The 27,728-nt window shown below is 40.9% G+C and overlaps 1 protein-coding gene across 1 annotated transcript in view; it reads left to right on the top strand.

Annotated features, from left to right (window-relative positions):
- The window catches only part of LOC309667344 (uncharacterized protein), a 180,913-nt gene that overhangs the window by 46,997 nt on the left and 106,188 nt on the right, over positions 1-27,728 (top strand). The window contains 10 exon segments of the mRNA XM_082475725.1: positions 3,499-3,660; positions 9,223-9,335; positions 10,006-10,141; positions 10,402-10,605; positions 19,990-19,992; positions 19,996-20,182; positions 21,918-21,955; positions 21,959-22,045; positions 27,441-27,487; positions 27,489-27,633. Coding sequence (XP_082331851.1) covers positions 3,499-3,660; positions 9,223-9,335; positions 10,006-10,141; positions 10,402-10,605; positions 19,990-19,992; positions 19,996-20,182; positions 21,918-21,955; positions 21,959-22,045; positions 27,441-27,487; positions 27,489-27,633 — 1,122 coding nt within the window.

The following is a 27,728-nucleotide window of genomic DNA, read 5'->3' as shown; positions in this document are numbered from 1 at the left end:
AATTGCCAAACTTTTATATCCTCTTAGCTTTCACTAGAGAGTAACAATTGTCAAAACAGCTAGATTTTAGTACAGCTTTAACACTAAGTCTCTGTGTGATATTGCTCTAGTCACATAACCTCTCTGAGTTTTAGTTTCCTCATCTGTGAAACCAAAATATTGGACTAAATTACCTTATTTTTATTGTGGTAAAAAAAAAACACATAGCATAAAATTTATCATCTTAACCATTTTTAAGTGTACAGTTCATTAGTGTTCAGTATATTCACAGTGTTGTGAAATAGATCTCCAGAACTTTTTCATCTTGCAAAACTGAAACTCTCTGCCTACTAAACAACTCCCTATTTCCTCCTCCTCGTAGCCCCTGTCAACCACCATTCCACTTTGTTTCTGAATTTGACTGCTCTTAGATACCTCATATACATAGGATCATGCAGTATTTGTCCTTTTGTTCTGGCTTATTTCACTTATCAGAGTGTCCTCAAAGTTCATCCATGTTGTAGCATGTGACCAGATTTCCTTCTTCCTTGTTTTTCATGAACATTTATATCAGCTTTATTCACAATAGCCAAAAACTGCAAACAATCTGGATGTCCTTCAGTGGGTGAATAAACTGAAGTACATCCATACCCTGAAATAGCAATCAGCTATAAAAAAGGATCAAATTACTGAGATACTCAAGAACCTGGATGAATCTCCGGAGAACTGTGTGAGTGAAAAAACTCAATCCCATAAAGACTGTATGAGTCCATTTATACAATACTCTTGAAATGACAAAATTATAGAAATAGAGAACAGATTCATGGATTCTAGGGGTTAAGGAGAGACTGGAGGGGAAGGGAAGGGAGTGTAACTGTAAAAGGGCAACATGAAGGATCCTTGTGATGAATCTGTTCTATACCTTGACTGTATCAATGTCAATATCCAGGTTGTGATACTGTACTCTAGTTTTGTAAGATATTAACATTGGGGGAAACAGAGTGAGGGTTACATGGGATCCCTTTATATTATTTTTTTCCTTTTTTCCTTCTCTTTCCTTAAATTGTGGTAAAATACACAAAACATGAAATTTACCATCTTAACCATTTTTAAGTGTACAGTTAAGTGGTATTAAGTAATTCATATTGTTGTACAACCATCACCACCATCCCTCTCCAGAACTCTTCTCATCTGGCAAACTGTAACTCTTTACCCGTTGAACAGTAACTCCTCATTCCTCTCTCCCCCTAGATCCTAGCAACCACCATTCTATTTTCTGTCTCTGTGAGTTTGACTACTCTAGGTACCACATGTTATGTAAGTATACAGTATTTGTCTTTTTGTGACTGGCTTATTTTACCCACCGTTACGTCCTCACGGTTCATCCATGTTGTAGGATATGTCAGAATTTCCTTCCTTTTTAATGCTGAATAATATTTCTTTGTATGTATCCACCACATTTTATCTATTCATTTGTTGTTGGACATTTGGGTTGCTTTCGCATCATGGCTGTTGTGAATAATGCTACTGTGAACACGGATGTATAAATATCTCTTTGAGATCCTGCTTTCAGTTCTTTTGTATATGTACCCAGAAGTGGAATTTCTGGATTGTAGGATGATTCTGTTTTTAGTTTCTTTTGAGGAAGCTCCATAGTATTTTCCATAGTAGTTGCAGCATTTTACAATCCCACCAGTAGTGCAAAAGGGTTCAACTTCTCTGTATCCTCACTAACAGTTGTTATTTTCTTTCTTTCTCTTTTTTTTTTTTACATTAGTCATCTTAATAGATATGAGGTGATGTTTCACTGTGGTTTTGCTTTGCATTTCTCTAATGATTAGTGATTTTGAGCATTTTTTCATATGCTTGTTGGTCATTTGTATATCATATTTGGAGAAATGTCTTTTGAAGTTCTTTGCCCATTTTTTTAATTGGGTTATTTGATTTTTAAATTGTTGAGTTGTAGGAGTTCTTTATATATTCTGGATATTAACCCCTTATCAGATATATTATTTGCAAATATATTCTCCCATTCTGTAGGTTGCCTTTTCACTCTGTTAATTTTGTCCTTTGCACAGAATTTTTTAAGTTTGATGTAGTCATGTTTGTCTATGTTTGATTTTTTTTTTTAAGATTTTTTTGTGTGTGTGATGTGGACCATTTGTAAAGTCTTTATTGAATTTGTTACAATATTGCTTCTGTTTTGGTTTTTTGGCCACGAGGCACGTGGGATCTTAGCTCCCTGACCAGGGATCGAGCCCGCACCCCTGTATTGGAAGGCGAAGTCTTAACCACTGGACCATCAGGGAAGTCCCTGATTTTTTTTTTTTTTTGACTGTTCTTTTTGTGTCATATCCAAGAAATCATTGCCAAGTTCAGTATCATGAAAATTTTCCCCTGTTTTCTTCTAAGAGTTTTATAAAGTTTTAGGTCTTATGTTTAGATATTTAATCCATTTTCAGTTAACTTTTGTATATGGTATAAGATAAGGATCCAACTTCATTATTTTATATGTGGCTATCCAGTTTTTCCCCAGCACCATTTGTTGAAGAGACTGTCCCTTCTGTTTTGAGCGGTCTTGGCACCCTTACTAAGATCATTTAATTATACACTCAAGGGTTTATTTCTAGGCTTGCTATTTTATTCCATTGGTCTATATGTCTAATGTATGCCAGTACCACAGCATTTTGATTAATGTAGCTTTGTAATATGTTTTGAAATCAGGAAATGTGAGTCCTCCAACTTTGTTCTTCTTTTTCAAAGTTATTTTGGCTATTTGGGGTCCCTTGAGATTCCATATGCATTTTAGGATGGATTTTTCTACTTCAACAAAAAATGCCACTGGGATTTTGATGGGGATTGGACTAAATTATCTTTGAGGTTCCTTGTGGTATTAAAATAATTGAAATATAGTAATATGTGTATCATTGAAGTAGAAGTTCAGCTCTGGGACTATTATTTGATTTTTTACCTCTAGAGGAGGAAAAGGAACATTTATTCAGCACTTACTACATGCCAGGCATTATTGCAGCAATCCTAGGAGAGACCTCACTAGTGTTCTTGTTAGGTTGACTTGTCCTGCTTTGCATGAAAAGCCAGGATTCCAGCAGGAATATGAGCCCAGGTCTGTGTCCTTACAAAGCCTGTACTTTTCTCACACTACCCAGCTGCCTCCTCCTCTGTCTCCTCGCAGCTTCCTAGGAGTAGACAAACCCAAAACTGATGAATGTTTATCTTTTGATTGGTGCCACAGCATGTGTGGGGGTGCACCTGCTGTTGTGTTGAGGGGGTTGTCACAGAATTTTAAATGACTTGCTATGTACATATGAATAGCTACAGTGTTGAATGAAGGAACATGCCTAAGGGAATCATGATGTTTGAGTTTACTTTTATTTTTTAATTGAATAAAGTCCCACCTGGGACTTCTTTCTTATTCATGTGTACATGACCAGATTCTTGCTGAAAAGAAGGGAATAACCCTTCTCCCCACCATCCCTTCTCCTCTCTCTTCTACTCAAGATTTCCAACCCTGGGAGAGTAATGCAAGTGCTCCAAGATCATGCTGCAAAAACAGTCTTGCTGGCTTCATCTCATCCAACATTTGTGGCTTCCCAGGGTTTGCATCAGGGCGACTATGACCAAATCTGGGAGACTATTTATAGCAACATCAACCTCTACCAGGTACAACAGGAAGAAATAACTAATACGCCTTTCTGTTCAACTCACCACCTGTGTGTAGACCTTAGAAATTTACTCTAGTAGTTTTTTTAGAGATCCTCCCCCAAAAGCTGTATACCTAGCTGGGTTTGTTTTCATTATAAAAAATATTAAATGATAATTTAAAAGAGGGATATAAAGAGGTGTAATACAAGATGTTCTTGCTGCCGGGACATACTCAACCAATAAATACCAGTGCAAAGTTGCACACTCTAGTGCTGAACACTAGATGAATTGGACGGATGTTAAATATTGTGAGTGTTTAGAGAGAAAGTGATCTTCACAGGGTTGGTTCTATTGGGGGAAGTCTCTTGAAGGAGGAGGAAATTGAGCCGGGCTTGAAGGAAGCATAGGGCTTAGGGAAGTGGTGGTGGAGAGGGAAGTGGGGAGCCTATTCCAGGAGGGAAGCGTGAACAATAATGCAGAGGAGATACTGTATATGGAGTGTTCAAGCTCAGTTAGGTTGAGTGGAAGAGTCACGTGGAAATAGAGTGAAGAGAAGTTTTTGTTTTTTTTGGGGGGGGGCCTCTTGTGAATGCCCAGAATTCCAGACTAAGGAAATTTGTGCTTAATCCTATAAGGGAAGTGATATATATACAAACCTGTATTTTAGGAAGATTAATGTGGCGGCAGTCTATTAGTTGGATTGAAAAAGGGAGAGATTGGAGGCAGGAAAGCCAGTTAGGTAGCTGCTACATAGGATAGGCATGGAGTTTGGCAATGAAAGGATGTTTCTACACAAAGCTAGTGGATACTTATCTTTACAATGGAACTATAAGATTTCTGAAGCTATAATTGGCTATTATTTGTTTGTTGCTCTAAGGGAAGAGTTTTGTTTCATTTGCTTATTTAAGATGGGAAGACTTGGTGTGTTTATAGTCTGAGAGGAAGGAGCAGTGGAGAAGAAGAGATGGAAGACATGAAAGGGTAAATCTGAGAAACAGATGACCCTGGGGAAAGAGGGAATGGGATGAAGAAACCAGGTGGAGGAGTAATTTTGAGAAAAGGAGAATGACATCACTTCCCTTGAGGTGAATGAGGTACATAGAATTTTCAGGTGCAAAAGATAAGATGCTGGAGCTTGTGAATGGCCCTGGCTGTCTCAGAGAGAGAGGAGGAGGAGGTCTGCATTAGTGAGGTAGAAGGTGTGAGTGACACGTGAGGAGCGGTATCGCTGTGGGGGGAAGGCCACAGGACCACCAGCAAGAAAAGAATATAAGGATGACGATGTAGCTCAGAGGGCCCAGTCGAAGTAAGAGGGCATGAATTTGTAGTGAGCCCATTCTGCATAATAATTCTATTACTTTCACCCCTAAAGATAATTGTAGAGTGACTAAAAATCACACATAAAGTCACAGGTATGGAGAAGTTTAGTAAAATGCTAGAGAAAGAAGCACTGTCATGGTCCACCATCCCGGGGTGGGTATGGGGGAAAGTGAAGCCTGAAATGCATCTAATGAGTTACAGATTGGATGTAAGCAAACACATGCTGGAAGCATGCCTGTGTGTACACACACGTACACACACACACACACGCACACCTTCTATACCTTTTTAATCTGGGTAGACAAAAATCTAGAGAATCTAATGAAAAATGAGTTGGCCACACAGACCAGGAGGAGATGCAGCATATCAGAGCATGGCTCTCCCTGGCCCCTGAATTCCCTGACAGGGTATGCAGCTACCAGTGATACCCCCTCCTCAGCTAATATCCTGCCAGAGTTGAGAAAACAGCCACATTTTTCCTAGTCCATTGCCATTTCACACAGAGGTATGTGTCAGCATTCAAGAAGACCTTCTACTAACAAAGGGAAATTTAAAAACATCTGACTCTTCTGCTTCTTGAACCAAACTTGTGGGGGAGGACACAGGGAATAGGGAAGAAAGGAGGAGGGTGAAGGCAGAGTGAGCCCAGGTATCTCTGAACAAGACCTCTGTCCCTAGGATCCTGACAGTCAATGATGCTGATGAAATTACCTGGGAAGTTCTGGTATTAACATCTGAGGGCCATCACCACAAATCTGTTTTCCTCCTTGGCTATGAGAGTAGGGGGAACTAAACTCCTGGGGGCCGATAGTGGTAAAAGGAGGAGGGAGGAGGGAGGAGGGAGAAAGGAAGGAAAGAAGGGAAAGAATACCACTTCCTCTGGCTAGTTACTGGCTAGTTGTTCTTGGAATTGACCAAAGGGAGAAAAATGTGAACACTGTATTTTCAAGTTGATTTATGGTAAATAGACCCTAAAGAGACTTAGAATATCTATAGTTCCTAGAGGTGGAGCATGGGGAGAAACATAACATACACACACACAGATTACCCTACATATTAGTGTCATACAAGTTTTCCAGTTTCCCATTCATCCATTCAGTGATAATTGCATGGGTACTACGTTTTGTGCCATGAATTGTGCTGGGCTTAAGGAAAGAAACATGCAATAAACGAGTAACAAAGAAGTAAATCTACATCTCTAATGTGTGGGTGCCATGCAGAAAACCAAGCAGTAGAGGGCAGTGGGGTAGAGAGGAGCATCCTCTGATAGAGATGTCAGCCAAGATCTTTCAGAGTGGGGGGCATCTGAGCTGAAATTTGATGAACAAGGAGTCAGCCATGCACACAACCTGGAGAAGAGCTATCCAAATAGGGAACAGAAAATAGCCCAGGGTTTAAAAAGGAAATCCTGAGGCAACAACCAATAGTTTTCTACCTTCCTTCACATTTTCCTGTGGCTGTTACTTTGTGACCTCCTCCAGTATTTCTGCTTTGGTCAAGCGCTTTATGCAGTATCAGAGCACCAATAGTAGTGTGTTGCCATTCTGAATGTTGAATACTAGTCAGATGAGATTAGGATTAAGGAAAAGGTGGCAACTGGGAGGAGTCACAGGAATGTGGATATGAATTTTAAAAGCTCTGTTACTATTTTGCAAGCACGTAGCAGTCAAGTATGAATTTTAGCACGTGTAAGCTGGGCAGCATCCTGATTCTGAACACCAATACCCTATGAAAAATAACTTTCTTAAGGGCCTTCTGCATGAAGGAGAGCAAACCTCAGAGGACTGTTCATTTTGACAGCTCTGAGAGAATACAGACACTAAATGTAGTGCAACTTCAGAACAGTTTCTGAAAAATTCTTAGTAAATACTGTTGGCCATTAACCTCTCTTTAGAGAGTTTTAAAATCTTTTGTATTTACCATTAGCATTGAAGGCTTTTCTTTAAACACAATTCTAATTCCACATACACTTAAAGATCTGGGTTTGGGAGTTAAAGAAGAAATATCAGATTTTCATGTCCTTGTTAATTGACAACAGTGTATAACTAGAAAGAGATAATTCTGATCCAAATGGACTGCATTTTGGGATATTCTTTTGAAGAAAACTTAAGATAATTTAACTGTAGTCCTGATCCGAAGAAGGACCAGCTAGCCCTGCGTAGATACTCCCAAACCTGTAATTCTGTTACTGTGTCCAATTCCATTCTTCTCAAAAACACCTGTTTACTAAAATGGCTATGTACAGACATTTAATACTGCTATTGACCATCATATTTCTAAAGATACAGTTTAAATTGGCCGCTGTTCTTTAACTTTATGGAGTGGTGAAATGGCAGAAAACACTGCATCCTTTGCCTCTTCTTTTGCTTCTTCTCACTGGCCACACGAAGGAGGGAAGAAGGGAACAGCCATTTTCCCCATCTGTGTTCCTGCTCCCCTCCACCTCCAGCGATAATGCAATATAGTGAGTACGTGGCGTGCTCTCACCAAAGTGGTGTTGTATGTGGTAGCTCCAATGTACAGGAAGTTTAGGGAAACATGAAACACCTTTTTCCTGGCTTTCGTCATTAAATTCAGTAGGACATTTTAAAAACAAACATTTTCTGATGACAATAGTGACATGTATTTATCACAGAAAATTCGGGAAATACAGAAAAGTTCAAGGGAGAATATAAAAATCACCCATTATACTATCACCCAAATATAACAACAGTATTGTTAACATTTGGTATATATCCTTCTAGTCTTTTTATTTTGTGGGTATACACAAGTAAACCGTAGAGACATCTGGGCAGGTGGGGAATACATAATAGGCTTACTTTTCCCCTAATTATTCCCTCCACTCTACCTCCCACTCCACTGCCCCTGCGAATTTTCCAGGAGAAAATGAGATTGGCAATCAGTGGAAATCTCTGAACTGTCAAAAAACATGAACTCAGCCATTCTGGTTTCAAAGACCCAGCCACAAGACAGTGTAAATGTCAAAGAATTAACCTACCCAGGAAGAGAGAATGAACACAGGTGGTACTGACATTCTGGTTTCTCGTGAGCCCTCTGCTTAACTGCGCTGTGTCCAGTTCTCTTAGGGGAATACACTCATGGACTTTCAGCATTTCCTAAGCAGTTTGCTTCTGTGGGCTGTGGCTGGTTCACTTTTCCGGGAGGATGCTGGGCTGTCTATCTTTACTCACCCTAGCCTGCTGTGCCCGCTTCCTTTCTTCCTGGCAATCTGCCAGTCCAACAGTATTTTTGTGGTTTGTTCAGTCATTCCTTCAAAGTGTCTTTCACTGTAACTTGACATCACTTCCTATTCCTTCCTGTGTAATTCTGGGTAATTTTAGAAGCAGCTGAAAAAGTCACAACCCCACAGAGAAAAGCTGTGACTCCTAGGCTTCCCTCTGGAGCCATATCGGGCAATGCTGAACACAAGAGCAGTATAAGTCCCGGAGGCAAAAGGCTTCTGTAGAGCCCCTCTCACCCAAAATTCTGGGTCAAACAGAAACTATCAAAATTCAACCCCCCTCATGGATTTCCTATGAATTTTTTTTTTTTTAAATAACAGAGGGATGATGATGATCCTGTGCTCCTGTATTAAGGAACAGGAGTGCACCGTGTCACCTCCTAGGGTCTTTTCCAGTCCTTGGGTTGCGGGATGTTTACACAGAAATACACTGATGTACATACTTACCTGAAACAGACAGGAGCTACCTCTACCCACAGGCAGAATTGGAAGCCACTTAGAGATACCCAGTTAGACAACTTTCTCTTTCACTGTCTCTTCCCAATATCCCTGTCCAAAGTTTTCTTCCCCACTGCCTGTCATAAAAACTGGTAGTCTATCTTTAGAGTCTTGGGGACTTTATTAGTTAAGATTAGGTTTGTGTGTTGGTCGTAGTTAAAAACAAAATAACTTTAGACTTTAGATGATTAAATCATATAGCTAAAAAGTAGAGGAGTTTAATCCACTGATATCTCTCAGCCTGGGACAAGACTAGATTAGAGAGGTTCAAGGTTCCAAACATCTACAAATATGTGTGTCCTCTTTTCATAAGATGAATCATAGTAAGAACAGCGATCTCTAATTTATTGTAGAAATCCAGATTTTCATATGTCAGGTTGAAATGGATCATAATGCTGTTCTACTTGTTCATCGAAATGTGCCTTGGATCATGAGATTTAATTTTGTGATGACCCAACTTTGATTTTGTTAATAATATTGCGAATGTTCATGTAATTCAACTAATGCTACTTTTTTGCTAGAATGAAAACATGAAGGAAGATGATCTTTCAGTGGAACGAGATGAAAATGACCCAGCACAAATAAGTCTTAGCCAGTGTGCTAATGAGCCTGTCAAGCAGAAGAAAGAGACAGGGTAAAATTAAATCATTTATTGGTGACTCAAGGAAATGGATTAAACACTGTGGAGAAAATTGAGTGACTGATTAATATGTAGGTTACATATTAACTCCAAAATATTTGAAGCTGAAATAAAAGCAAGAGTGTTACAGCAGACCAGATAACTAATGTTTCACCCTAGGACTGAATTTTTAATGAGAGTGATTGCTAAGAGAAATTTCTTTTTAAATTTATACATATAGAGCCATTATTTTCCTTCCAGTACATTTTTAAAAAGTGGCTATTGTGAAGTTAAATAAAATGACTTCAGTATGGTATATGTGAATTTTTATTTATTTATTTATTTATTTATTTATTTTTGGCTGTGTTGGGTCTTCGTTTCTGTGCGAGGGCTTTCTCTAGTTGCGGCAAGCGGGGGCCACTCTTCATCGCGGTGCACGGGCCTCTCATTATCGTGGCCTCTCTTGTTGCAGAGCACAGGCTCCAGACGCGCAGGCTCAGTAGTTGTGGCTCACGGGCCTAGTTGCTCCGCGGCATGTGGGATCCTCCCAGACCAGGGCCCGAACCCGTGTCCCCTGCATTGGCAGGCAGATTCTCAACCACTGTGCCACCAGGGAAGCCCATGTGAATTTTTTGAACCACTTTGAGGAGAAAGTTATTTGTTCTGTTTTTCCTGCCTGCTAAAGGTACAGTTATGCAGTGGCCCTACAACTGCTGGGCTTGGATGACGGGACTGGGCCCATTGATAGGGATCCTGTCCTGAGGAGGGGGACCTACTTGTCCTTTCTGTATCTGCGCCACCTGAGGATCAGGGAGCTGCAGGTATGCGGATGGCCCTGCATGTATCTGAATTGCTTGGTTGTCTGGAAAGGGGGCAGGCTTTCCTGCTACTCTAGTAGTAATGCATTTTTACACTTTGTTCTTTGTTCTGATTCTTCCATGAAACCAGGCCTTTTGTGGGGTGGTGTGTTCCTTTTCCAGCAGTAGGGTTGACCTGCCAACTTCTGGGGCCCCAGTAAGTTTCACTCTGTAGGGTGGGCCAGCAAAGGCAGGGTCTTGACCCTGTTCTTTCTTTGTTTCAGCGCATCTGCTTAGGAAATCTGAACTGTTTTAGATCTGTTGAGCGAACACTGACGATCAACACTTCAGGCCTTACCTTGGTTGCAGGGAGCCTGGTCCCCACCTCAGAAGATAGTTCCTGGGTAAATGTGGCAAAAGGAGGCTTGGGCACCTCGCAAGGCCTAAGCGCTCACCACTATGCCCATGGGACATCTGCCGAGCACAAGGTGAGGATTCTGCTACAATTTTTTTCTTCCATGATTATCTCATCTCCCAAGCCACCTTCTTCTTAGCACCTGGAATCAGTTAACATGATGAAGTAACAGGTAACAGGGAGTTTCTAGGGAAATAGCTTTTTTGAAAAATTGTGGTGAAAAGGGAAATGACTTTTTAACCCACAATAAAAGGCAGTGTCCACTTGAGAGCAGGACACGGGCAGGGAACACTCAGCCCTGGAAACCACAATAGGAAGGAAGGAAGGCATTTCAGCTGCTGGTTTGTCCACTTGATAGTGAACAGAGCAAGAGGGGCGCTTTCTGTTATCCTGAGAACCACATGTCCTTACAGAGAAACTCTTGTAAGACCCCCCTCCTTGACATTGCTAGAGGTACTTTTTTTTTTTTTTTTTTGCCTCTTTCCTGTTTTCTAAACCCCAATTTAAAAAATAGGTTAAAAAACAAATGTAGAAAAAAATTTGAAACAGGGAAAAATCTATCCCTCCCAAAACCTACTTGTCCCTTGGTGCTTTTAGTATCTCTTGAATATGTTTTTCTATAGTCTAAAAAATTCATATTAAATCCCTTTCTTTGGGAGTAAAGTTGAAAATGCATACATTTTCTTGAAATATCGTAGACACTCTTACAATATTTTCATCTCAATCTCTAGAAGGTTTATTCCTGAAGGTGGGGTTTAATATGGATTTTATCTTCTTAAAAGATACTAACTTGACAAATGTGAAAAATAAAATCTATTTAGCTGCTAAATAAGTCATATTTTAAGCTTGTATGACCCCTGACTTATGATTGTCATGTCTTATAAGGGTATGAAATCTTATCAACTATTGTTAATACGCAGTCTGGAGCAGTGCTGTCCAGTAGAAATATAACACAAACCACAGGTATAATTAAAAAATTTCTAGTAGCCACATTATAAAAAATATAAAGAAACATGAAATTAATTTTAATAATGTAATCTGTTTAACCCTATGTATCCAAAATATCATCATTCTAACATGTAATCAATATAAAGAAATCATTGATGAGATATATATTGTTTCATACTAAATCTTCAAAATCTAGTGTGTACCTTATATGTACAGCACATCTCAATTCAGACAAGCCACATTTCAAGTGCTCCGTAGCCACATGTGATTAGAGCCTACTGTATTGAACAGTTCAGCTCTAGATATTAGAAAACATTTCCTTATTTTTCCTACCTAGTCACCTCGAGTCCAACTTTTACTCAGTATCTGGGAGACTCCCCTTTTTGGTCTCCTTCCCTAACGATTCCCCCCTCCCATCTCCTCACCATACACAGACTTCCCTTTTTACCCCTCTGCCCTCTTCCCTTGATCCTAGTTCATGGTTTGTCAAGTCCAGTTAGTATGTTCCTCAGTGGAGCTGGAGAGGAGGGTTAAGACACTTTGGAAACAAACACACCCATAAAACAAACACATCTTTCTGTTGCTAATATCCAGCCTGTCTTACACCACAGCTGTAGATTAAAAAAAGATCTTCCTTACCACTGAGCCCATCTCCCAGTTTGTTTGTTCTGTGATGATGGGGTGAAAATGAAGGAGGAGAAGGGAGACAAATCCTATCCTGTCCCATTAATTGTAGGAAGAGCTTCTCAAGGGTAATACAGTATTTCTTTCCTATGCTCTCATAAATGATAGGAATAACATCACCCTTAAGAAGCTTCCAGCAGCTACTACTTCAGCATGAGAAACTCAAGGAAGTGGCCTTCTTTCAGGGTCTTTAATAGGACCATGTGGTTTACTGCACTCCATGTATGTGGCCATGTCAGCATTTAATCTAGAATGTCCAGACTAACTATGTGATTCTTTCCCATGTAGAGGATGGAAGGAACAGATGCTAATTTGTTGGGTTGATCTCACCAGGCCAGGGCTGAGGCTACTGGGAGCAAGATCACTGGGCTTACCAGCCAGGGGAGCTAACATCAAAGAAGCCCCTGAGATGGAGACCCTCTTCCCTGGGCCCAGTGTATTTGATCCCATGAGGAAAGTCTGGGGCCAGTGTTAACACGCGTTTGCTCAGTGATAATACCAGAAAAGGAAAGCCCCTACAACCTGTCATGGACACTTTGCCATGTGCCTACTTTAAGCATGTGGCAGGGTAGAAAGGGCCCCAGAATGAGAGGCAGCAGGCTTCTCCTGGCTGTTTGACCTTGAGCATGTCTCTTCAGACACATAGGCTTGACACCTCATAGTGTGTTCAGGATCTGCCTGGACTTGACATGCTGGTAGCAGAGACTGTTGTGAGCAAGTAGTGACAGATGAGGCTGAAGAAAAAAGCGGACCATGAAAGGCTAGGCTCTCCTCAGGATGTGGGACTAATTCCAAGGTTGGTGAGGAACAGAATTTTAAATAAGAAAATGGCACTCCTCGTTGTTTTATAAATTTCTCCAGATCTTTGCCCAAACATAATCACATTTATTCCCTTGCTTGAAGTCTTTATGAATTTTCTGTTTCTCACAAGGTAAAGTTCAGGCTCCTTGGTGAAGTTTACAAGGCTGGGTGCAAGCTGGCCCCTGCCAACCTTTCAGACCTCATTTCCCCCCACTGTCCCTATACCTTCATTCTTACAGAGCTGGGCCTGGCCTTCCTCTGAATGGGCAGAGCTGTTCATGCCTCTGGGTCTTGTGCATAATGGCCCTTCTGTCCCTCACCTCCTCTTTCCTTGATAAAGGCCTGCTCTATTCAAGTCCATCCAAACATTACCTCTCTGAGAAGTCTTTTCTTACATCTCTCTGCAGAGCTGAGTGCTTCTCCCTATGACTTGTCTACCTACGTTACAGCACTTGGCTCATTCTAAAACTCTTGGCTTATCTACTCCCACAGGCTGTGAGCCTGTCATTCATTCATCCTCCCATTCATTCACCCCACAAATGTTCTGACCAATAAATATACTACGCACTAGGGATACAGCAGTAAACAAAACTGTCACAAATCCTTGCCATCATGGAACTATTTAATGGAAAGAGACATTAAATAAATAAGTAAGTAACATATATAGAATGGCTAATGGTTTGGCACCAAAGCTTCTCCAGACATCCTAGGCCCTTGCAGTTGGGAGGCGCCAGAGGGCTGTGAGCAGAAATGAGATGTGTCACTTCCAGTCCAAAGCATGTAAGAGCCAATCCATGACGCTCCAGCATGTCAAGCCACAAAATAGAAACATCCTGGATCCCTGGGTCACTGCTAGAAGAGAGAGGCCTAGAAAGCAACTAGTCCTGCAGTGGGCTCTGCCTGAGTGATAAATTAATTTTAAGTATTGGCTACTGAGCTTTGGGGTTGTTTATCATAGAATAACCTAGCCTTTGTGGACTGGTGAAGATGGTGGTAGAAGCTGTGGAGAAAAATTAAGAAGGAAAAGGGGATAGAGAGTTGGTGATGGGAATTGCCAGGTGTAAGTAGGGTGATCAGGGAAGGCCTTACTGAGAAGGTACTATCTGAGTTAAGACCTGAAAGAAATCAGGAAACAAACCATGTGACTGACTGGGAGAAGAGTGCCAGGCAGAGGGGAGAGCAAATGCGAAGGCTCTGAGGCAGAACCGTGTCCAGCAGTGTTGCAGGAACAGCAAAGAGCTTAGTGCAGCTAGAGTGAATGAGGGGGAAGTTGTTAGGAAATGAGGTTAGAGAGATTGGAAGAGTGGAACAGGTTATATAGAGCCTTATGGATCATTTTGAGGACTTTGAGTGAGAAGGGGAGCCCTTGGAGAGTTTTGAGCCAGAGAGTGATGTGATTTAACTTACATTTTAACACTTGTGCTGCTGTATTGGGAATAGACTGAAGGGCTGAGCAGAAATTCGTTAGGAGGCTATTACATTGATCAAACTAGAGACAATGCATCTGGGAAAACAGCATGATGAGAAATGGTCAAGTTCTGGATATATTTTGAAGGTATAGCCACTATGATTTCCAGGCAGTTAAGATGTAGATATGAGAGAAAGAGAGAAGTCAAGGTTGATTCCAAAGTTTTGGCCTAAGTATCTGAAAGTTTGGTGTTGCCATCATCTAAGATGTGGTTGGAGCATGTTTGTTGGGAAGATCAGGATCTTGGTTAAGGGCATTGAAACTTTGCCATTCTTAATAGATGTTCAGGTGGCAAAAGGAAGTAGGGAGTTGCATATATATCTTCCACATAGTAGGTATCTAGTAAATATTTGTTGAACAAAAGAAATGTTCTGTTCATAACAGAATGGTTGTGAGGTCACAGACAGACAATATAAATGAAAGTGCTTTGCAAGGTATATCATGCTGTTCAAATGCAGAAAAAATAGCTATGATAAAATAGCTATGATAAAGTATCACTCTGCAGGTGAGGCGGAGACTAGAAGATATTTTTTATTTTCGTTTTAAAAGATTGTAACCAAAGGATTGGGTCAGTCACCCAACAAAGTTTGATGAGTTCTTAGACTGGGTTATAGTAGTAGTAGTAGTAGTAGTAGTAGTAGTAGTAGTAGTAGTAGTAGTAGTACTATTTATTATTTGAAATTAATGAAAAGATGATTTAGAAAAAGGCAAGCTAGCCAGAGAAGTATTGTCTACATTGCCAAAAGGCCTAAACTTTTTACTAACAAATGATGGCAGAAATCAATAGAGTGAAAAGAATTAATGATGGGCACCAATTTTCCTATAGTTACTATACTCAAATAGTTATTTTGGCATCAGTTAATTTGCAGGCTTAAAAACATATGAATCATCCCAAAGATCAGATTATACCTTAGTCAAACAGGTAATTATTGCCATCCTTTTCTTGCCACTCCTCCAAGAATAATATTGAAGGATCAACTCTCTACACCACAAAAACCTTAGACCTTAGAAGGAGATCTTCCACATGGCTGTGGAAGAAATGAAAAGTCACTTTGTTATAGTGACTGAGCCATAACCCTATGTGAGGTAGTTTGGCCATCTCGTCTTCACAGTTCATCTCCTATGGACATAAGTGTACATTTCAGACACAGGAAGTCAGGGAGGGAAAGGAAAGAAATATGTATGTCTATATAAAGGGCTTGAACCATGACTTGGGGGTGGGGAAAGTGGAAAAAAAGACCATTTAAGTGGATGATGGCATTACAGTCGGCATCCTGACACTGTTACTGCTTTCCATCAGCTTCAGAACTCAATCTGGTAGCCATTTCTTTAAAGTCTCAGAAAATTCCCCTGTACAAGAACACTGAGAAAGAAAGGTCTTTTCCAGTAAAGTGGATAAAGCATACCACATTAAGTTGTCCCTTTTTTCCTCAGAGGAGAGCTCATTTTGCATAACAGGCTATAGGAGCTAAATGCCAACAGAAGCTGACATGCTAGCTTATAAATCGAAGCAAACTTTAATTTTTGTATGTTACATGTAATTTTCTCAGCATCATTTCTGTTTTCCACCAGTGCCTATCATTTCATAAAAAACAATATGTTCACTTTTGGAACTCCTAGTCAAAGGAAGCTCCTAATTATTAAAAAGTTTTATGCCTAATGAATAGTAAAAAGCAGGGACTTCCCTGGTGGCACAATGGTTAAGAATCCACCTGCCAGTGCAGGGTACACGGGTTCAATCCCTGGTCCAGGAAGATCCCATGTGCCGCAGAGCAACTAAGCCCGTGGGCAACAACTGCTGTGCCTGCGCTCTAGAGCCCGCAAGCCACAAACTCTGAGCCCATGTGCTGCAACTACTGAAGCCTGCGCGCCTAGAGCCCATGCTCCGCAACAAGAGAAGCCACTGCAATGAGAAGCCTGCGCACCGCAATGAAGAGTAGCCCCCACTCACCGCAACTACAGAAAGCCTGTGCTCAGCAACGAAGACCCAACGCAGCCAAAAAAAGAGTAGTAAAAAGCAAAGCAAACCAAAAACAACCACCTATCAGAAAAATGTTTAACAATGAAATATCTTCTTGATGGAATATTATGAACCATAGCTATTATTTGGAAACGCTCATGGTTTTACTTATTAGAAGATTTCTAAGTTTCAGCTTAAATAAAAAATCTATAATTGAATGAGCAACTCATTAAAGAGGAGTCTCTTCAGGGAGATTAAGTATTTAATCACCTGGTGTACTTACAACAGCACGTAAAAACTGAATCAGAGCCAGAGAATCGAAAGGGCCCACAGAGTACCCCTGATCTACCTTTCTGATAATGACAATTAACCATCCCCACAGGTGATCATCTGCCCTGTTTGTGAAGGTTCCAGAGGGATTCCTGTGGTTATACAATAGGCAATGCCACATACACAAACCAAATGACATGTATCCCGAGAGCCAGGATATAATGACTGCTTAAAATTTATAGATAAATGGATTCTATCCAACAACTGATTACTTAACAAAGTATTTATGTTATAAGAATGAATAAATGGGGATCTATAAAAATAGAAGATTGGGATCTATTGGTTCCATAGTTTAAATGACTCATGAATATAACAACTAAGAAGAAATACATATACATATATATATATATATATATATATATATATATATATATATGATAGCAAATGTTGGTGAGGATGTGGAGGAATTGGAACTCTTGTGTACTGTTGGTGGGAATGTAAAGTAGTACAGCTGCTTGTGTGAAACAGTATGGTGGTTCCTCAAAAAATTAAAAATAGAATTATCATATGCTCCAACAATTCCATGAAGAGGGTATAGATAGCCTATGCAAAGGACCTGTGGCCAAGAGGGAGCATGGCACCCACAAGAAATCAAAAGAAGACATGAATGGCTGGGACACAGTGATCCAGGAGGAAAGTGATGCAAAATGAAAGTAGCCCAAGGTCTCTCAACCTTGGCACTATTGAAATTTTGGGCCCGATAATTCTTTATTGTGAGAGGCTGTCTTGTGCACCGTAGGATATTTAGAAGTATCCCTGGCCTCCACCCACTAGATGCCAGTAGCACTTTCCCCCAAGTTATAACAACCAAAAATGTCTCCAGACATGGCCAAATGTCCTCTGAGGGGAAAAATCACATTTGGTTCAAAACCACTGGAGAGAGATAGGCAGGGGCCAGACCACATAGGTCCTTTTATGGAGTTTTGCTTTGTTCTGTGAGCAATGGGAAGCCCTTTGGGATATTAAAGGGGAGAAGGGATAACATAATCTAAATTCCATTTCTAAAAGATCCTCTGCCAGTAGTGAGTAAAATGGAAGGGAGAATAAGCCCAGGCCAGAGGGGATGTGGACAGACCAATTAAGAGGCTAAGCCAGTTTAGAAGTTCCTAGACTAGTCCTAGTGCAAGCTAATGACAGCTTGGACTAGGGTGGTGGGTGGTGGAGATGCATATAATTGGATGGATTTGAGAGATAGGAAGTAAAATCAACAGGACTTCGTGATAGATGGGACATGTAGGGTGAGGCAGAAAGAGACATCCGGAATGTTTAATGCTAGAGGAAGTGGATGGGTGGTGGTGCTATTTACTAAAATGGGGAAGCTGGAGGTGGCCTTGGTTCGTGGGGGAGATCACACGATTTGATCATGTTAAATTTGAGGGGCCTTTGAGATGCCCAGGAACAGATGCTAAATAGGTAATTGGATATGTGTGTCTGGAGCTCTAGGAGGTCTGGATCAGAGATATAAATTAGGGAGCAAATGGACTAAATATGGTAATCTCAGCTGTGAAAGTGTACTATCTCCTAAGGAAGGACTATAGGAAGAAAAGATGAGGTCCTAGGACTGGGGCTTGAGTGTGGCCACCATTTAATGACCTGATAGAGAAGAAATGGCTGGAAAATTGGTGAGAGCAAGAAGAATATGAGCAGGAAGTGCTAGACTGTGTCAGATGCTCCTGAGAGATTACATAAGATGACTAAAGAAAGTCTGCTGGATGTGGAGCAAAGGTCATTGTTGGTCTTAGTGAAAATGGTTCAGGTGGCTTGATGGAGACAAGAGCCAGATGGGAATGGATGAGGAGCAGGAGGTGAAGAAATGGAGACAGTGGGTACAGATGACATCTTAGGAGGTTGGACTGTGAGAAAGAGGAGAGACGTAAGGTGGAACCTGGGGAAGGGTGTGAGGATGTTTCAAAATCAGAGGGCTGTGAGCATGTTTCAGTGTCAATTGGGAAATCTCTGGTTGAGATGAGTTGGATGTCCAAGGAGAAGAGATGCTTCAGAGGGGGAGGGAATGGCCTTAGAGAAGGGGAGTGGAATCGGCCCCTACAGTGCAGAGGGAGCAGGAAAGGAGGGGCGGGAGTGTGGTGGGTTTGTGTGTGACTGGAGAAGTGGAGGTGTGTTAGCTGAGACTGAGGGAGGCTGGGCATTGAGGGTGGGGAGAAGGGTAGAGAAGTTTGAAATTATGAGAATTATTATTAGAATAATGATTCTCAGGAAGCAATAGGCCCTTGGTCATCTAAAAAATAAAATTATGATTGGAATACTCAAATTACTTATATGAGTTTCCTAGGGCTGCCATAACAAAGTACCACAAAGTGAGTGGCTCACAACAACTGGGAGAGAAGTTTATTCTCTGACAATTCTGGAGACTACAAGTCCAAAACCAAGGTGTCGGCAGGGCCATGCTGTCTCTGAAGGCTCCAGGGGAAACTCCTCCTTGCCTCTTCTGGCTTCTGGTAGTTGCCAGCAATCCTTGGTGTTCCTTGGCTTGTAGATGCATCACTCCAATCTCTGGCTCTGCCTTCACGTGGCCTTCTCCCCTATGTATCTGTCTCCAAATTTCCTCTTTTTATAAGAACACCAGTCATTGGATTGGAGCTCACCTTAATCCAGTATGACCTCGTCTTAATTTGTGTACGTCTGCAAAGACTGTATTTCCAAATAAGGCCACATTCACATGTTTCAATTGGACATGAATTTTGGGGGGACACATTCAACCCAGTATATTACTAAGACATGAGATTGTGTTAATGCATCTTAGAAGTATTTATAAGATTAAAAGAAAAATATCTTTAACAGCTAATGTTTATAGATCTCAAGGGCCTCATATTCATGGTATCATATACTCCCTACAACAACCATTGTAGTGTCTCCACTGTGCCCATGTTACAGATGAGGAAATGGAGGCTAAGAGTAGCTGCGTGACTTGCCTAAGGTGAGATCCTGGCAGAGCCAAGACCTGAACACAGGCACTCTGGCTTCAGAGACCACCTTTAGCACTTGGCTCTGTTGTCTACCTTTTTCCAGATAATCCTGAGTTAATCATAAAATTTAGTTAGTTATCTATCTAAGGAACTACGCTTCCCTGACATTCTTTGCTAATATCTTTTTTCTCTACATATAGCTCTTTATACATTCATCATGTTTATAGCTGCATGCTGACAGCCCACTGTGTGGGAACAGAAGCCTGCTGTTTTGTCCGTTTGGGCTGGCAAAATATAGCTCTCCCTCTTCTGGTAACTTCCAGGCTTGGCTTTCTTTCCCAGGTCTAAAGTGTCCAATTCACGGAGTTCTTGGAAGTGGAGAACCAGGATGACTACTACAGCATGGCTGCTGGTTACGTCCACACCCAGGACCAGCAAGGAGGGTATGTCATGTATGATGAAGCCTTGAATGATCTGAAGGAACTAGAGACAGAACTGCTGCTTGTGGCCAGCCATTACACTGAGAAAGAAAAAGGTCAGAAGTCAGATTTTTTCAAATCAACCAACCAAACAGACAAAAACCACTAAGGGCTCTATTTAACACCTCCCACCTCAAAATATATAGGCATATACAGTAGTATCTGAAAATTCAATAAGCACATACACCTCCTCAACACACACCATTTTAGAAAAGATACAGTTTTGTTTCCAGCTCAGGTCCCCCATTTGTTGGAGACTAACTTGGTTATAGTTCTTACTGTTGTTTAGACTCTACTTGTTGCCCAGTGGCATTTCTGCCTTACCCACTGGGTGCAGGGCCCTGAGGGAAATTAATGATTTTTTTTTTAAGTGACAAAAAAGGTGATTGACCTTGGGGAAACTGCAGTTAGAAGCAGAGATATTCCTGAGTTCCTAACAGAAAACCACCAGGATGCAAAAAGCCCTGGGTAGGAAAATGCCAGACAAGCCCCAGGGGGAGAAATCATTAGTCAGGGTAATCAAATAACCCGTAATCTGTATTCTCTCTTCCTTTTGGCATCACTCAAATTTATCCAATTTTAGAAATAGATGAGGTAAGAATATTCCTATTGGAATAATATGACTGCATTAACATTGCATTTGGAAAGAACTTAGAGTTTCTAGACACACTGCAACACCTGGAGGGAAATTTAGCAAGAGTTTGTGCTATTTTGTAATATATGTAGACTTTAATTAAGGATAATTCATGTTCATATTGTTATAAAAGGCTGCTCTAAGAATGTTTGACAGTTAACCTTTCAGATCCCAGACAGAATTAATTTTGTATTAGATTGAATTCTTTGTTCTGTCTTTGCCACAGACCATTTGGGATCTGAATCATGGGATGCGGTACTGGCATCCAACATTCCAGGGCATTTAATTTCAGCTCTTAGCTTTTATCTCTACTGGTCATCCTACATACTAATGCATCATTTTTGCTGATGTTAGTTTACACTATGATTCAACTATTTCCATCTGCTAAGAACTTACTTTGATTGAAATACTTAGTCACATGAGCATCTCTCGCTGAGCTAGTGAGTATACGGTCATCCATTGTAAAATGATTTCCCACCTGCTGCTATAGAATTCCTGACCAAAGGCTTTCTCTTGTTCAAGTACGCACCATGTACTTGATAATTATTAAACCTGAAAATCTCTTACTTTTTAATATTTTATTCTGAAATAGACCACTTAAAATTTTAAGCAATAGTGATGTCGACAGTGAAAACTTACAGTACTATAGTGGGAAAATATTTTAGCTGAATAATGGCAATGATTACACTTATTGATTTAAGTTAGTAATTAACATAATTAAGGAATATCTTAGAAATTTCCCTGAAAAATTTTGACTTGGCTGGCATCAGTTCATACAGCAGGTTAAACTGAGTTTGTTGTTAAACCACCAGGGACCTGTTTTTACTGAAGGAGAAATGTGTGTTTTGCCTTTAAATTACAGGTTTGCAGACATTTTAGTAAATATTTCATGTTAACTGAATTTTGGTTATATTTCTAAAATTAGTCTTTTAAAACTAAAAGTAAAAACAAAAACCTCTGTTGATTTAAAAGTCAGCAAGTATGAACTTAGCGCCTGGTCTTGCCCATGGCTCTTTAACCGACTCTGAGGAATCCCAGTTACCCATTCAGTGTTTTCCTTCCTGAGAGGGAGCTGACAATCTGAGGGGTCCATTTCTACTAGGAATAGCTTCATAGAGAGGCCTGTCTCTGGTCATTTTCATCCATTTCTCTACCAGGTCACAAAGAGGGCAGCGAGTCAAATATTGACCAGGACTAGGGATGGGCCCATGCAGGTGTGGACAGATTTGCTGTGCTGTACGACATGTGGACTTGGGAAGCAACTCTTCTAGAAAACAAGCGCCAGGTATTTTTGCCTAGAAAACAAAACATCTATTGAATATTCTTATAAACCCCAATATATTTTTTTAAACCCAGTGGGTCTTTTAGGGCAGCTCTCAATAAAATGAATAATTATTTAAATAACCTTAGCTAGTTGTAAGGATGTGAGTAATAAATTTTACGTTCTTTACTGTGGTTCTTTGTTACAAAAAATAAAATGTGAAGGATATGACTTTATCTTAAGGGCAATTTGTTAGAGGGCTGTATAATTCAGGCCCTTTTATAATATGTATGCTTTTATTGAGAACGAATGATGATTCCATTCATGTTCATTGTCCTGTTAGGGACAAGCCTCACTTTGCTAAACACAGACAAACTGACTGACCTTATTATGGCCTTTAGAAGGGTATGCCACATGTGGGTGGGTGAGAGCAGTTGGGCAAGGATTTCCAGAATGGAAATAAGAGGATTTGAAGACTGGATGTTGGAGTGAGAGAATGAGGGTGGAATTAAAATGACTTCCTCGGGCTCAGGGAGGAGACAGTGTTAACTGAAACAGAATGAAAGAGGAGGGGCCTCTTTAGAGGGGAAGGTAACATTGAGTCTAGGACACAAGGTATGTGAGGAGAGTTTGCGAAAACCCAGGTGTGAATGTTTTGCGGGAGCTGTAGGTTTGAAGCTCAGGAGCAGGTATGAGCTGAAGTATGAATGTGGAAGTTGAACCATAGTAATGAATCGAAATGACTAGGAAAAGCCAGAGATGCCTGAAGTGGGTTCCTGGGAACACTTACATTTAAGGGGAAGGTCATGGAACAAGAATCCATGAGAGGAACAAGAAGGAGGAGCCAAAGAGACTGCAGAAAAAAAGAAAGGGATAGTGTTAGGAAAGCCCACAGGAAAAAAACATTTTAATTAGGAGAGGATGGTTTCCCGTGTGGACGTGAAACATCAAGAAAGGTGAGTCCTAAAAACCAGACAGTGGGGTCTGCCATCAGGCGGTCATTGCCAGCTTTGTAGGACTCTCTCAAAAGAGTAGCAGAGATGGAAGCCAGTTACAGTGCGTTGTGATGTGGTCGGAGGATGAGGAAGTGGAAATGTTTTCTTTGAATTGTTTTTCTAGTAGAGTAGAGGGTTTAACATTTCATCTACGCTCTGGTCTGTTACTCATGGAGATGTAGGTCACCCACTTTTGAAAACAACTGGCTGGACTTAAAGGGTGCAAGGCTCGGCCTTGAAAATTGTTCCTCTTTTCAAAGACAACTGGCTTCTAGAGTTTGCATCTGCAAACTTGATCTGCCAAACAGAACCTTACTGTGATCAGCTGAGTAAATGGGAGTTTTAGACTCAGTGTAGAAACTGGAGAGGCTGCATTAAACGTAAAGTAATACAGAATCCTCAAACTTGACAAGTTTATTGGGCCAGACATGAGTTTTAAGCAGCCCCCCTTTTCTGTACTCTCCCCACCTCCACTTTCAGTTCTTCTAGGCCTTTTATGGAGGCCCCAGGCAGGACTCAATGGCAGAGAAGAATAGAAAGGCAGAGTAATAAAAAACAAATAAATTTCTCCTTACTTTGGCCTAGGGTTCATTCTGTGCTAAGCTACCAGGGCTGTCCACTGGTTTCTTCTGTGGTACGTGAAATTATTTTAACTTAAAACAATCATTGAAAATATCTCCCTCGTTTCTACCCCGAGAATGTGTTCCCTATGGAAACTGAGCTCTCTGTGCCAAAAACTGGAAAATGTGGCTTTCTAAATCAGAAATTGTCGAAAGGGCCTAATTTTAATGGATAAACCAGATTTTTATCTAAAGTACAATTGATTTCCCCCAGTACTGATTCTACTGCCAAGTGTCCTCAGCTGTTTTTTATTGTTAAATATATTGGAATCACTAAAGTCAAGAATTGTTCAAACACATTGGCTTGTCTTAAATCCTTAAAGTAGCCATATTATGTAAAAGGCTCATAAAAATAGAGCTGGTGTGAATTTAGGTGGATTAAGAGACTCAGAAGCTGGGCATCAGCTGTGCCAGTTCCTGACATTTATACCAACTGCTAATTCTCTCCACAGCCACCAGAGGACACATTTTCAGGGTAATTTGAATTAGTGTTTAGAGCACTAAAAAAAGGCCAAAAATTCTGTGACAAGATGTGTCTGACACTGATTTTCTGTTTTGCACTTTCATTTGACCTAAAATACTGTTTTTAAAAGTTTTTTAAGTCCAAGAAATAAAAAAAGGCTGAGGTAAAAAATATAAACACAGTACGGTTTGAGATTATTCATTCTTCTATTTTCTCCAATATTTGATGCCTACCGTCAGTGTGCACCACATATTATTTTGCCTGAGAGTTGGCCCTTGACATACACAGGTGGCATTTGGCAGGCTAGGAAGACTTCTTAGACAAATACCAGCCCAGAGTTTAAATGGAAATGGGCCAGTTAGCAAACAGATAATAAATAGCAACTGTGAGGCAGAAAGATCACAGTCCTACCCCTGCTGAGAAAGAATTCATAATAAAATTATGCAAAGAGCCATCTGAGAGCTTTTCAAGGTGGAGGGCAAAGCTTGAAAAAGTCTTGTCAATTTAAAAAGAGCCACATTTTCATTCTCAACAGCTAGGGTTGCCAGGTAAAATATGACAATATTGGGGACATACTGAAAAAGTATTGGTTGTTTATCAGCAATTCAAATTTAACTAGATGACCTGATTTTTATTTGTTAAATCTGGTAATCCTACCAACAACAAAGTGATAGTGGCAATTTAGCACCAGCCTCTGCAACCTGGTATCACCAGATTGGAATCGCCAGCAAGAACCCTTACCACAAACTTCCCCTGCCAAATAACCAAACAATAGGGCTTATTGTACAAAAACAGGTCAAGGCAATACAAATACTATAAACCAGCTCCTGGGATTGCCCTGGCCCAGCCAAAAGGTTTAAATTCGTCCAGAATGATTTAGGGAAGTTATTGTTTCTTTTCTAATCTTCCCCTAGGCTATTGAGTGGCACCCTTCTTACCCCATCACTCCTTCGTTTCTGCTTTGTCTTCTGCTATTTAATAACTGAATGCTATTCTAGAGTAGAGCCCTGTGGATGGGATAAGGTCATTTAGATCACCCTGCTTACTTCATTTTCCCTGGGGTTCACTTAAAGGCAAGGGAGCTGCACCTTCCTTCATTTCACACTCTGAGCTGTGTGAGTTTTTAACCTGTGGAGCACATTCTGTGTCCTAAGCTTTTAGCCTCTTCTGGTGTTATCCTTTTTATACTAAGGTTGACCCAAGGCCCCTTGGACCAATGTTTCCCAAAGGGCATTCTGCAAAACTGGATGCTAAATAAAGTGTCCCAGGCTCTCCCTGCTTGAGCCTTAGCATTGAAGCCCTCAGACATTGGACGTCTATTACTAAGGCAGTATTTGATTCCTAGTCTGCTATTGATTCTCAAGTGTTTTCCTCCTTGGGAGCCTCAGGAGTTGTTATTGCAAGATGCAGACACTCCTGGCTTTTCCTGCCACTTGGTTCCTTTACTCCCCGCTGCGCTGTTGCCACCTATATTCAAGTAGTGCTTACACCCTCTCAGTTCTTTCTCGTCTTGCATTCTTAGCTATGGGCTCCACACAATGAAAGGGGCTCTTTATCTCCTTTTAGGAAATTCCGTAGTTTGTTAAGAAGTGGGCTGGCTTCCTGGCCTCAAACTACCAGGAAAGACCAACACCCAAGGAAACAAAAAATGCTCTTTCTCTAATGCATCTCAGCGTGTGCTAGGCTGTCGGGTGGGTAGAAATTGCAGGCTCAACAATCCACTCCTTGCTGTCAATTAAATGCGCACACTGGGCACACCTGTGTCTTTGGTGATAAAGCTACCCTGGGAGCTGAGGCCTTTCAGAAGCGTGAAACCTCCATTAGAGGAGTGGGTCAGAGAAGACTGGGGAGGGACATGTTGAGCTGAAACTCTTGGGGGGATGTTGGATTAGATTGGCAGAGGGTAAAGGGATCTGTTCTGTTGTGAGACCATTGGGAGTAAAAGTTCAGAAGCTTTCAGTTAGAGTTGATTTATCCATCAGGTAATATAGACGTGGTGTTTAGGATCTAAGAGCTTTTCAGGGACCATTGGAAATACGTGAGATCTGAGAGAAAAAACATGCATTACTCGGAAATCCAAAAAGAAAATACAAAATAGTTATCAATAAATGCTTAAATGACACTTCCATAAAATGTTAAAACTTTAACTGAGCACTTGTAAACATCTCATTACATTTGAAAACAATTTATAGATCAGATTTTCTCACTTCATAAGAATTCTCAAGTACATACTACCCAGAAATCATAGCCAATCATTAATGAAATGTATTGCTCATAGCCAAATAATTTGAAAAGCAAAATTATAAATATCATGTAACATTTTTACAGAAAATAATTGATTGGGATGTGAGTTTTAATGTATGTGATATAATGTGGGTCAGGGTCTCCAAAAGTAAGTGAGTCTAAGGCCTATGAAAGTTTTAAAACAACCCTAAGACAGTAATTACATTGTTCAGAACTACTTACATATTGGCCCTTAGGTCCCTGTTTGGGATTCCAGCCCAGTGATCTCTGAAGAGCTTTTTCTGATTAGCACCATGACTAATTACACACAAATAGAATTTACACACAGAACAGAAATTCCTTAAGTGCATAAACAAATGTAAAAACAAAATAAAGAGCATCTCTTTCTGAATTCCCACACTAAGAACCCTCTTCAACAGTTAGTGCATGGAAGCTTTCTTCGGTTTTTAGAAAAGACTTGTGAACTCCACTAAAACAAAAGTTCCCTCGATGCTCTTGAGAGTTCTGTACGTAGGCCTTTCCTAGTGAAGTCTGATGTGGGATAAATGCCTTTATAGCTAGAGGGGACTTTCATCCTCAGCTTGCCACTCTAACCCCCTCCCCCACCATTTCTACATAGGTGAAACTTCGGTAAACTGTTAAAGCGAAAGGATCATAAATGGGACTGAGGATGTAGAAGAGGGGTGGAGGCCACCTGCTCACCTTTGGTGATAGAGTAAAATGGGGGAGGGAGAGTGGGTCTGTGGAAAAAGGTGTTGGAGATAAATGGATTTGATGAAGTGACATTGAATGCACTGTCTCATTGGAGCTTATAGTTATTAGATGTTATATTATTCATTATATTACCCCCCCCTTTATTTGTGTAGAGCAGAGGAAGAGGGGACAGAGGTGAAACGAGTGCTTTGTCCCTCACCCTCCCTAGCTTGGTCTGTGTCGCACTGGTGCGGCAGCTGCCCACCCTGGCCCGGTACCCAGAGGTTCAGAGCTGTCTCTCTCCTGTTGGGGGAGCAGGTGGGGGTCTTTCCAAAGCATGGAATGGGTGGAGGCTCACCTCTCTCTGCTGGGCCCTGTTCCCTGACTATCAACCTTATTTGAAACTTCTTGGCAGTTACTCTGAAGCCTACCAGCATGCGTTGGACCCAGAGGAGGTTTGCCTTAGCACAAGCCATCACTGACGTCATACACAGGTGCCCAAGGTTTGATCTCAGCTACCCTTACTTCATTAAGGCCTACCGAGAGGAATGCACCTGCCTGAGGCTTCACCTGCAGCTGGTGAGGGGCATCCTCACGTGAGTATATTTGGGTTTTAGAAGATTCCATGTGAGAAGAGGATGAAAAACACAGGCCAGAACTGAAAGTCGTGTTTTCCTTTCAGTCCCAGCCCA

This window comes from Balaenoptera physalus, assembly GCF_965194825.1.
Source record: "Balaenoptera physalus genome assembly, chromosome: 9".
In the NCBI taxonomy this organism is placed as follows: domain Eukaryota; kingdom Metazoa; phylum Chordata; class Mammalia; order Artiodactyla; family Balaenopteridae; genus Balaenoptera; species Balaenoptera physalus.
The sequence above is the reverse complement of the archived record's forward strand: the minus strand, read 5'-3'. Positions and strand labels throughout refer to the sequence as shown.